The following is a 12700-nucleotide window of genomic DNA, read 5'->3' as shown; positions in this document are numbered from 1 at the left end:
TAAAAATGTTGTGAAAATCTGAAATCTGGAAATTAGAATTGTTTTGCCTTATTTTGTTGATCTTTTTACATATATTCCTTTTGAAAATACTAAAATTTGTATATTTATTTGTTTTTGTTTGTCTGATAGCATTTATTTATAAAATAAATCTGACATTTTAAACAGTTACTCGCTACTTGAGTAGTCTTTTCACCAAGTACTTTTTTACTCTTACTCGAGTAACTTTTTTGAAGACTACTTTTCACTTTTACTTGAGTAATAATATTTTAAAGTAATGCTACTCTTACTTGAGTACAATTTTTGGATACTCGACCCACCTCATCGTTGTATTTTTACTCAGTTGTATATAGTATTTGTATTTGTATTCTATTTTTATCTTATTGTATATTTATTTTATTTTATTCTACTGTATATAGTATTTTATTTTATTCTATTCTGTACAGTTGTGTACTGTATTTATTCTTATTGTATTCTAATTTTTGCCTCATAACTTTTGCACTGTCCACTTCCTGCTGTGACAAAACAAATTTCCCACGTGTGGGACTAATAAAGGTTATCTTATCTTATCTTATCTTACCTCTGGATATAAGAAAGTATTTTTCAAAGAAACCCTGTAAGTCACTTAAAGCCAAGTTCACTCATAAAATGTGTCCGTCATAATAACGTTACAGGCTATGCTAGGCTTTGGCCCACATCAGTCTAAAATTGTATGTAACCATGAATAACGTGTTTTGGAAACTAACTGCACAACATGCAGCACTATTAGTTATCTCAGTCTCAGAGCAGCATTTCTAATTTTGATTGAAACTCTCAGAGAAAACGGCAGCCTCGAGCAAGCCAGGATATTAGTTTACAGAGGCTGTTAGAATTATATGTCTAACGTTAAATGTTGGTGACACAATAATTTCATCCTAATGGTACTGACATATTCATAAGGTTAATTTTTGAGACAAAATATCATGAGGTAGTCATGATTTTGCAAATATTCCACCTTGTAGTGCAGTTTGCACAAATTGTTTTAAAAATGCACTCACCCTGCAAACATTACTGATGAGTCAAGATCTGCACAAATTGACAGAAACACTGAAGCAGCTCCACATTTTATTCTATTGTCATGTATGTCCTATTTGTCAGGTGACAGAAGAACCAACACAAAGCTCAGAGAGCAATGGTGATACAAGATCACAGGTGAAATTGGAGGATGACTTGATGGTTCATGACTGTATTTGAAGCACATGTGTGACTGCATGTATTTGGAATGTCTCACTGTTATTCATCAGGTGACAGAGGCAGCTCTGCCATGTTGTAGCTCAGACAGAGGTGAAGAGCCGAGGTCACAGGTGACTGACTGATGATTTGGTGCTATAGATTAACTAGTATTTATTATCATGACAATTGTTAGGCTGCTGATGTAAATTGATTCATTAGTGTATATTTGACAAAGAATCTGAATTGACACGTCTCACTTTTTATATGGCACGGATCAATATGTTATTTTATCAGGTGGCAATATGTCCTAGTGCAGTTAGAGGGGAAGAGCCAGGGCCAAATGTGAGGCACATATCAAGCACAGAATAATAATTGTAATCCGAGGATAAAACGCATGTACTGAGGCTAAAAGATGCTTCAGTGCTCTCAGAAGACTAAAAAGATGGGTAAGGTTAACAGTGACTCGAATGAGATTAAACAATGCTGCTGTATGCCATGTCCACCAGGAGAGACTGGACAGTATAGATGTAAAACCAATATGCCAGCAGTTTATCTCAGTTAACGAGAGGAGAAGGCATGTGTTTGGCTCCTTCACATAGTGGACATTGAGTTGTTGTGTGGGGAACCATTAGTCCATGTCTGTTGCTGTAACAGTGGTTCATGTTTGGAATAAATAATCCCAGCTCACTGATTTGATCGGGGCAATAGTGCCTAAAATGTTGCATAATTTTGCTGAGAGATCTTTTACTTTGTGGTAATCTTAAATGAGTAGTAATGTTGTTAAGTCCTTAAAGTCATTTTCTTTTATTGTCATGACTGTATTTGAAGCTATTTTTATGTTTGTATGATACCTGATTTATATGAAATATGGCTGAAGTAAACTAAACTCTAAAATACTTACGGTGTGTTCACACCGAACGCGATAGAAGCAGGCGGAGCGTCAGGCTTACATGTAAAGTCAATGGAAAGTATGGCAAGCCATTAGTGCCAAAATTCGCCACTTTCCTAACCCGTTTGGTTAAGAAATGGCGTAAAAAACGCCGTTTAATTATTCAAAACGCCGAAAAAAACGGCGTTCTGTTCCGACAAACGCCGCTTTTTCCGCCGCTCGGATGGCGCCCTGAACGCACCATCCGAGTGACGTAAAAAGCGGCGTTCAAAGACAGACGGAAACGCCGTTTTTTACGCTACTCGGCACAAAACGCCGTTTTTATGCATCTTTGAACGGCGTTTTTTACGGCGTTCTCTGCCAGCTGTAACGGCGTTTAAAACGGCGTTTTATTGAAATTATGCAGGGCACTCCCCATGGTTCCCTCATCCAATTACTTTCAACTCATTTCACCCAATCAAAGAAGAGGAAGTGCAGACCACACTAATGCATCACCGATTCACCTTGCTGCTAAGTGATTGCCTATTCAGTACCAGTGCTTGTCACAGTATTCACTTGTATTATAATCCCACTATGCATTTTGATGTGTTTAAGGCATGATCGAGCAAACAAACGACAGAATACTTTTTCTGAAACCTTAACTGTGTTACCTGTTATGGCAGCTAACAGGTAATGAGCAGAGCTAGCTCTGCTCATTTCTGAGCTTCTTTCTTATTTTCCTCTTTACTTCTCTTAACCTTTAACTTATGTTTTAGCAATCAGATCCTGCCATCTTGCATTACCGCTTCGTGCTAGTTATGTTGACTTTTCTCTTCTTTTGTCTCCACTTTTTTCACCCGTGTTTGGACACTCGGCGCATGGCTCCTTTGTTTACATTAGGGATCAGCTGTTAGCGCTGCGCCCTGCAGCTGCGCTACCGGCAGACAGACCCTACATCCCCAGTGAGGGAAGAAACGGGGGTGATGTCTCCCGAGGACACCTCACACACCATCTCTCCTTCCTGTAATCACTTTAAATGTGAGATCGCTCCCTGATATGATTGAGGAGCTAATGACGCTAACCCGGTCACAGTGGCAGTATCCCGGCACTGCCCGGTACTCCCTCTGTGAGTAGGCTGCCCGGCTTCCAGCTGCTGCGGGCGGACAAGACGAGAGACAGCGGTGAGAGGAAAGGAGGGGGGCTGGCAGTGTTTGTTAAAGACGGTTGTGGTATCTCTGGGCACATCGCTGTGAAAGAACAACTCTGCAACACAGACATTGCGCTATTAGCCGTTAGCATCCGTGGAGGTAGCCTGTGACTCTCTGTGGTCCGCAGACTGCAAACGCAATCTCCGAGAGCTCTTCTTCTAATATCAGGGGACTTTAATCATGTCTCGCTGGACTCCACACTGCCCACCTTCACCCAGTATGTGACCTGCCCCACCGTAGGCAATAAAACATTGTACTTAATGTATGCCAATGAAAAAGTGGCATACAGTTCATCACCTCCCCCTGCCCAGGGAAGATCCGATCGTAACCGAGTGCGTCTTGTCCCTGTGTGCAGCCCTTACTGTGCAGGGAGCCACTAATCACCCACGCAGTGCAGAGATGGTCCGCGGAGGGCATATAAATAAATAATAAAAGCAAGTAAATGACAGTATGCTCTTTTTTCTTTTCGAAATAAGTGGAGACATTAACTTTGATCAAAATTCTTTCCCCCGCCATCTCCCTCCTAAGTGGTTAAACTGTCACACTGCTAGACTGCAACTGCACTCTTTGGTATCAACTTCTGTAATCCTGTAATTTCTGTGTAAAAGAATTAGATTGTGTATTATATTGTTAGTTTATACACCTGTGTGCGTGTGTATTTATGTATGTCCATACACATATATGGATTGTGTTTTACTTTTTTGTGCTTGAAAGACGCCCTCAAATGGAACCAAATTCCTTGTATGTGTTTGCGCATATACTTTTCCAATAAATGCGATTCTGATTGAGATATTTCCCTCTGTATGGCACACACGAGTAAATTAAGTAGAAAAAATGTCATGTGTATAGCCTCTTTTAAAATTGTTTGTTTTTAGGCTTGTAGAGATGACAGTAGGCAAGCAGACAAGTTTCCTGAGGTTGGGCTGAATGAACCTATAACACAGAGAAACCTAAACAAGCAGAAGGAACTTTAGCTAAATATATTTTCACGTACAGCCAAATGACTGTAATAAAGTAGGTAAGCCGTGACCATAGAAAAAGCAAAGCAATCACTGGATATACTGTCCAAATTGCTACACACTTTTTAAGCATCGTTCACCAACAAACTGAGTCTAACAAATCATTTTCTTTACTTTGGTAATTACAGTTATTGCCTTATGTATAAAATATAATTTTAATACCAGTGTTCATTATCTTGACGTGATTCTTTTTTTTTTTTACAAAAAAAGCTTTACAGCCTCTTACATAATTCTACCACAATTACATAATTGATTTTTAACCAGGTTATAGTGAAAGGCCAGGTGTCAATCTCAGAGTTAACGCCGGAGCTTAAAGTCAGTTTGTTAAAACTGCTTTGTTCTCGAAACCAGTAAAATTAATTCGTAACTTTTAATTCTGAGTTGAGATTGATTCTTCAGTTCTTGGTTTGAGAACAGATGAGGGTAAATTCATTTAACCTTTTACCTTGACTTAAGCACATAATTGTACTACATAGCCCTCGTCAATGGAACCCAATACCAGTATTTGACAGTAACAGGTAAGCCTCAAATTTAATTTTTAAATAGACAAGACACCATGAGAACTGACATTACAATATTTTATTTTACAAAAGTCAGTGTCTTTTAGTTCAAAGTTTGTCTGGCATCTCTTGTACATCTTGAAAATAAAAAACAAAAACCACTCTATGCAGTGTACTATAATTGAACATAAACAACAATATTTCAAAAGAATATTTCTAGATGAATTGTCATTTGAACTATTTCCTGGAAACTTTCTGAACACCACTTATTTTGCATAGCTTGATGCATGAATACCCTAGTTGTCTTAACTGGACTATAAATATAACTATATACACAATGAACAGTCATTTGTAAAAACACTTTTAAAATGTAAAATCTTTAAGAAGCCTGAGTGCCAGGAGCAATCCCCTTTAAGAACATTTACAATAAGAACTTCATCCCAAAAGCCCACATGTTTTAACCACAGCTTCCCAGCATCAGTTCATGTATGCAGCTACACCTTTCCAAATCCCAGGGATCCTTTTAAGGCATCATTCATAAGATCTTTGAATTGATCTTCATCTGCAACACCTCTTGGGAGATACAGGGATAAGCTGCACGTTGATGTGTACGGGATACGCCGCATCCCTGACTCCTGATCGTAGAAGTCGATGTTGCAGGACTGTGGGAACCCCAGTGGTGGAAGTAAGTCAGCCCCAGTTATAAAGACGAGGAGCTCTTCAAATGTGTGGTCCACCTCTCGCTCTGTTAAAATACATACAAGTGTTAAATAAGGTGCAATGTGTAGATTTATAATCAGTTACACTGACTGCATAGTAGAACAGTTGCGTTAATGACTATTTTGGAGTCAAAAACAGGTTGTTAGGCAAAACAATTATTGCAAAGCATTGCATTAAAAAAAAAAAAAATTACTCAAAGCAATCCTGCCCTGCTAAGACAGGAAATTAATTTTGTCCTCCGAGTCAGACCTATATGTCAAGGACTGTTTATGCAATGTGTATTTTTTTTTAAAGAAGTTATTCATTCTGTCCTTGCAAGAGTACATTGGCTTTCTAGTGATGTCACATTTGCGTGGGTGTTGTCATTGCACCACTCGATTACTCTAAGACACTAATATACAGGAGGTTTCGTTATAGTCAACGTAATACCTGAAGGTTCTTCTAGTTAGGCAGTGCATCTAATTAACAAATGACCTTTGTCTCAAAGGGAGACAGTTTCAAATTGTGTTATTCTATCTTAAACACTGCAAAAACACTGGGGGTGATCGTGGCTCAAGAGTCTTGAGTCTTGTAATCGGAAGGTTGCCGGTTCGAGCCCCGGCTCGGACAGTCTCGGTCGTTGTGTCCTTGGGCGAGACACTTCACCCGTTGCCTACTGGTGGTGGTCAGAGGGCCCGGTGGCGCCAGTGCCCGGCAGCCTTGCCTCTGTCAGTGTGGCTGTGGCTACAATGTAGCTGCCATCACCAGTGTGTGAATGTGTGGATGACTGCTTTAGTAAAGCGCTATACAAATACAGGCCATTTACCATTTACTTAATTCTCAGATGTGCTAATACAATTGAATCATAAATTTTACCATATTTTAAATACAAGTATGTAATATAACTATTTAATATTTTAGTGTTAGAAGTTTTCGGTCATGTAATAAAATTAATGTTTTACCAGAAATCACAATGAAAATCAAATTACATCCTATCAGTCTAAACAAGCAAGATCTGGTAGAGATGACAGAGGATAAAAGAAATAATCTTCCAAAAATATTTGTTGTAGGTGGTTTCCTTTCAAATACCTCACCTAAAAAGGTAAAATAATCAAAAAATTCCTCATATGCTCTAAGAAGGGGTGGATTTTGCAAAGTTCTAAGGTTTTATTGCACCCAAGTGTTGTTTCGATTTAGTTGTCTGTATTTTGTATTGTGGACACTGTATTTAACATGAAATGCCTGAAGCAATTCAAACAGAAACAAGACATGTGTTGTATTCTATGTACTCACCCTGAATGGCCATAAGCCACCATTCCCACTGAAAGATGGTGGCTTCCTCTTCTTCACGTCTGTTACTTCCAGCTGGACTCCATCCAATGGTGAAGAGATCCTGGAAGCTGTTCCTTGTAAGTTTATTTCCTGCATTTGTAAATACAGGAAGGAACTGCTTCCAGCATCTCTTCACCATTTGCCAGAACCGACCACATGAGTCCATACCGGCAACAAACTGCTGAATCATGCTGGCAACCCTGTTGACCACAGATTGTACTCTCAATTCATACAACATAGCAAAATTGTGAAACAAAACAAAAAGTTTTGTCAATTTAAACACCACCTTAACTGCAATACAGATATAAACTCAGCAGATTGATGATTTGTTTAAGTGTTAACTATTAGGGGGGAACACAATGGGAAGACGAGCACTGACCAGGAAAGTACTTTGTAATTTTCTAACAAATCCTCACCTGTGAAACGCAAAATGAGATACAATCTCGCCCCTTATCCTCTTAACATCAAGTAGTGTGGCAGTGTAGATGTCAGGGATACCACAGCCTGCAATCCAGTCCCCAAGGTGACTTTTCAAGTCTGCCAGGTCTTCTGGGGTGCTGCAGCTGGAAACCTTGAAAATTAGGCACCTCCATAAATACATACGTTTAAAGCATTCACTAAGTGTACTTACATTTTGAGACGTTCCACTGATGAGTTAAGCTATGCATTGTGTTTCACTGAATTTAATTACACCTCAGCATGCACACAGTTTTACCTTTTCTATGTTCTGTTTGATGTCTTCGTCCATGAAGACCTCTACATCGAAGTCATCAAGAGATGTCTTCTGGCCACACATCATACAGAACAGGTGTCTGTTGATACACCGTGGCCCTGGCCCATTGTGTGCTATCGACCAAGCAATCAGTTTACCAGCCGTATAAAACTTGTTGCTTGACAGCAACTGCTGGCTATAGCTGAACAACAGACTGCCAGGCTTCCCCTCAAAAATCCCTAGGGAATTCTGAGTTTCGACCATAAGTAAGCTGCAGGAAAAGATAGTAAAAAATAAAAAAAATTGAGTCAAATTGTGATTTCATCTTTGCAACAACAAAAAACACATTCACACATTCTATTATTGTGTGGGAGAGATGGGAATGGGTTACCGAAAAAATTCCCGCCTTGGGCCTCCATAATCATCGGCCATTTCACCAACAAATTCAATATTTGGCAATTTATGCCAGGCAAAATATGACTTGGAAAGTGCCATGCAGGCACTATGTAGGATTTTCCTACGTCGGGCTATTATTGCACAATAATTGCTGGTGTCAAGATGCGTTTCCTGGAAATCTTTCAACACAGTCGCAAGGTCCATCTCGTCCTGAAGAAGGGGGGGAGGGGGGAGAGAGAGAAGGGTCATGACTACATGAAACACATACACAGCAGTTCTGGCAGTGTTGTTCATGAGACATACATGCGAGTCATTTTGTTCAGGGGAAGCCAGGACAGCCTCATCCAGGTCTGATACTTCTGACTCTGCAGAGTCGATGTAAAACTCTTCCCTAAACAGAACAAATGCATTTGATTTTTTAATATCATGTATACATACTGAAATGGAATGACTCATCTGATAAAAGAATCTGATTTCACATTTTACTGTATAGATACAGGCACTTAAAATGGCCATGTGGTCCTTGATTGCATCTGTTGGAGCCATTTGTATTTTAACAAATTTCAAAATATTAAAATATAAAGTTTGTTGTTAGTTTACTTCTATTTCTGGGTTAATCATTTTTTTTATTTGTAGGTTAATGCTCACTTCATTGTTTTGTTGTTTATCTTATCAAGTCAGCCAGGAAGAATTTCAGGGCTATTTTTGATAACTTAAGAGACTGGTATAAGACCAGCATGCACTGAGATGGGCCTTTTGTTTTGTTTGTTTGTTTTTTTAATTTGAGAGACAAGCAGCATGAAGGAACAAAAATGGATCTTGTTATTGGTTGCCAAAATGGATCAATAAACTATAAAATGCAACTTTCAAGTTTTGACAGTGCAGTTTTCCTGCGCACAAAAGATTATCACAGGCCAGCAGTGTCTTTTTTTCCTTTTTTTGTGAAACATAAGGAACTGCCCATTTACTGGGAATAGTTTGGGTGATTTGTAGTTCCAAGTGTCTGAATGGTCAGGCTGACTAAAGTGTTATCGATGCATTTTCAGCAATTAAAAATACCAATATCATGACATCAACAAATCTGAAAAACATGAAAAAGCAAAACAGAAACCGAATGAGGCAATTAAACCATTGGTCTATATTCAGAGCACATAAATGTTATCAGTTCAATACATGCAACCTTTCAAATTTTAATATTCGCTGGTCTCACCCCGTATATTGTACTTATTGAGTGTCTATTTACCTATGGTGTGTGCTTTATAAGTTCCAGTTTACACTTAAGTTTTGGCATGTTATTCAACAACTACCACTTGCCTGTTAACCTCTGGTTCCTGGAGACCATGCCTACTAGAATGAGCTGTATGGTTTTCATGCAGACCACTGCAAAGGAATAGCAGAAATATTTCATAGCAGGAAGAGGACCCCAATGCAGATATTTATTGATCTAGACTACACAAAATGATCCAAGTTATAATAATGATATAATTAGTTTGTACCAAACTAGTTTTTACCAAAAAAATAAATGAAATTGTGCAATAGTTTAAGATTAAAATTCCAACTCATAAACAAACAGAGTGCCATTTACCTGATAACCTCTGGCTCCTGTACATTGTGCCTGCTATGGTCAGGTGTCTCGGTGTCATGCAGCACACTGCAATATGGTAAATATTGTTGATGAGAGGGTGTAATGCATTTACAGTGCTACAGTCCAAAGGCAGTTGTCAAAGACTTACATTGCCATCTCAGACTGCACAACTTCTCCACCAGTTGAGTCCTCATTGGCTTCTGTAATCTAAAACACCAGATTATTAAAATATAAACAAAATGGAACAACAAATGACAAACAAGAACAGAGGACAACACGCCAACTGGCAGGGAAACACACAAGGCTTAAATACATACTGAGGTGATTAGGGAATGTGAAACAGGAGGAGAGCACAGCTGGGACTCATCAGACATGACGAGGCAAAACTCAACACATTGACATAGTACACAGACTTTCAAAGTAAAACAGGAAACTGAACAGACGTGGACTAACCTAGGGGATACGGTGACAGAACAAGAGACACACTGACAGAGACGACTGTATACTAACAGAACACAGAACCACGACCTAAGAAGGAGAACACAAGAAATGCCCAGGACCTAGGAAGTTAGGAATACTAGCGACAGAAATCAAACCCAAGAGAATCAAAACACATCATGAAATCAAAGCTAACTAATACAAACAGAAAAACACCGAGTCCACAGACTCAGGACCGTGACACTTTGGGTAGGTAGAACTTAGGATAACTGAGGGGGAAAAAAATAAATAAATAAATAAAGGAAAGGTTAAGGACATTAACAAAAGACAATGAAAAAGCCAGAACCCAGGAAACTAAGATTACAAGAACAAAATGACCCTAACCCTAAAATACTGTTAGACCACAGTTGAAGCTTGCTCTACTGCATTTCTGTTATTAACAGTGAATCAATTGGCGGGGCATTATTTAAGCATAGCCATCTGGCATAGTGATCAGATGAATGTCTCAAATCCTTTGGGGAAAATCACAGCATTTATTATTCTGAGCAGTAACATGTTAAAGATGTCTTATACAATACTAGGGTGACTGGAGCGCCACTGAGTTACAGTAATAGTGACAATTATGCCATATCAGCCACCCGAGTGGAACATTTGAATACCTTTGGACGGATATAAAGATTGGAGCGACCCAGTAGGTTTCTTGCTCTAATTTCTTGGGGCGTCTCCTCTTCAAGAGGAAGAATGAGCCGCTGTCCATTCACTTTGCATAGATCGAACTGCAAGGGTATGTCTGCAATATTGTCCCGTAGTGCCTGCCTGAATTCAGCTGCATTTAGGTTTACAGGAACGACCACCCGAGTAGCAGGAGTGGCATCTGTAATCAAATTTAAACCAAATTAGCTTTCCCTAAAAACGGAAAAGGGTAAATTGTCCCATTGTAGTGTCTCAACATCAACTTATTGGTGCAAGGAAATAAAGATTACAAAGGTGCTAAAAATCTAATGCCAAATTCTACAATTTGTAAACAACTGACACCATGATGTAATTCTCATTTTTCAAACCCATCACTCCAAATAATTAATATTAATATAAATATTGATTACCCCTATGAGATCGGTAGTGTGTCAGTGTGGGATTCCTTAGTACTGACACCTTAAACGTTAACTGGCGATGTCTGGTTCTCCCGCCTCTTGGTCTGCGCACTGGCCCACCTCCGTGCTGTTGGCGGAAAACTCCAAAGCTATCATTAGACCATGAGATAATTTTAGTGAAACTAATCACACAGAGACACCCCCCCCCCCCCCCCAAGAAAAAAAAGAAAAGAAAAAAAAAACCACCCAACACACTCAGAGTAAGGAATGAGTGTTCAATCGGTGTTTATTGCATGCATTTTTCGATTGTCTCGCAAATTAAATGCTCCCTGAAAATATGGGATATGCTACATTTATAAACTAAAATCTTTATGCATAAATGCACATAACAGGGATTAAAATGACTGTCATTTGAAGTCGTCAATCTAGGATAGACATTTATGATTACAGAATTTGTTGTTGAATTGTAACAGATAATTAGTAAACGAGCCATTTATTATTTAAAAATGTAAAAGTTATTTCCTTTTGTAAAAACAAAAAAGGCGCAAAGCTAAAAGCTTGCCAATAGAGTAACCACCACCAAAGCATTTCACCTTTGTAGAAGAGATGTCCCCTCTTCACTGTCATCTTGATTCAGTAGCCGGTTAAATTGGGCATTCATTCTGTCTCTGATATCAGTGACTCTCCGTCGAAATGCAGCGCTCCGTTCGGACATGACTGTTCCCAAAAAGTCCGCCAAAAGGCTTGGCAGAAATATATATATATAGCATCCCTAAAATTCAAAGTACGGCGGGAGAAGGTACATTGTTTGTGATTGGATAAGCAAGACTGAAGGTTGTGTTTTTTTTTTTAATCCACCCCTTACCACAACCTGTGATCAGAATTTGTGTTAACCAATCACAGTCAACATCATATTTGTGTTGTCTCAATCAAGCTATGTGCGACAAACTACATACAGATGAATGCATGCGAAATCTCTGCGCCAACAAAAAACACCGTAAGTACCCTAGTTAATCTCAATTATTGTTCGTCTTTGCTAACTAAAAGCTAAGCGATGATTCAAAAACATTGCTTTGTCCTTTTAAGCACATGTTATATGTTAGCTTTGTATTGTAGTAAGCGAAAAAAAAGTCATGCTGAGAACCTTCACAGACAAGTCATGCTAACCTTTGTCCGTTAGGAATGTTGCCAACATGCCATTTTAGGTGAGGCATGTTAATAAGGTCTTTAATATGGTACTCCGTTTAGCCACTTTATATTATTTAAAATACGGTTTTATATCACTTGTTACATTAGCCGGATTAGGCTACACGGTACTGCACTGCCATCCCAGATAGCAAGACGACATTGAATTGATGTTGATTTTTTTCTATAAAGTACCGGAGAAAGTAGATTGAATGTTCTTTTGTTATCACTGATTTATGGTCTAGTTACAGTTCACTAGCTATGTCGACGTGCAATTTAGGTATATCTGACCGGTAAATTAAAGCAGCGATCACCTGGACTGTTCCGTATCACCCCTCTCACAGTGGTACATCCCTCCAGGTAACCATTCACAAGTCTTGTACAGTAGAGCGGGAATTAATCTCAGCGGAATTGAGAGGAGAAAGTGGATGCAAGCTGCCGTTAAACTTGACTGAAGA

At 38.9% G+C, this 12700-nt stretch overlaps 1 protein-coding gene and 1 long non-coding RNA gene across 2 annotated transcripts; both read right to left on the bottom strand.

Annotated features, from left to right (window-relative positions):
• Nucleotides 1-4910: 4910 nt before the first annotated feature.
• LOC308406219 (G2/M phase-specific E3 ubiquitin-protein ligase-like) lies at nucleotides 4911-8326 on the bottom strand. Its single transcript, XM_080897091.1, has 6 exons — nucleotides 8247-8326; nucleotides 7939-8153; nucleotides 7551-7818; nucleotides 7252-7406; nucleotides 6797-7035; nucleotides 4911-5549 (listed from the first exon to the last, which is right to left on the bottom strand). The coding sequence occupies exons 2-6, from the start codon at nucleotides 8145-8147 to the stop codon at nucleotides 5299-5301; spliced, it is 1122 nt and encodes a 373-aa protein (XP_080753217.1). The 5' UTR covers nucleotides 8148-8153; nucleotides 8247-8326; the 3' UTR covers nucleotides 4911-5298.
• A 933-nt stretch (nucleotides 8327-9259) lies between these two features.
• On the bottom strand, nucleotides 9260-11256 carry LOC308406222. Its single transcript, XR_013973480.1, has 4 exons — nucleotides 11070-11256; nucleotides 9677-9735; nucleotides 9529-9594; nucleotides 9260-9323 (listed from the first exon to the last, which is right to left on the bottom strand). It is a non-coding gene; the product is annotated as an uncharacterized lncRNA (long non-coding RNA).
• Between the last annotated feature and the right edge of the window lie 1444 nt (nucleotides 11257-12700).

Source organism: Rhamphochromis sp. 'chilingali' (assembly GCF_963969265.1).
Source record: "Rhamphochromis sp. 'chilingali' genome assembly, chromosome: 11".
NCBI lineage: Eukaryota > Metazoa > Chordata > Actinopteri > Cichliformes > Cichlidae > Rhamphochromis > Rhamphochromis sp. 'chilingali'.
This window is presented reverse-complemented; position numbering and strand designations above follow the sequence as displayed.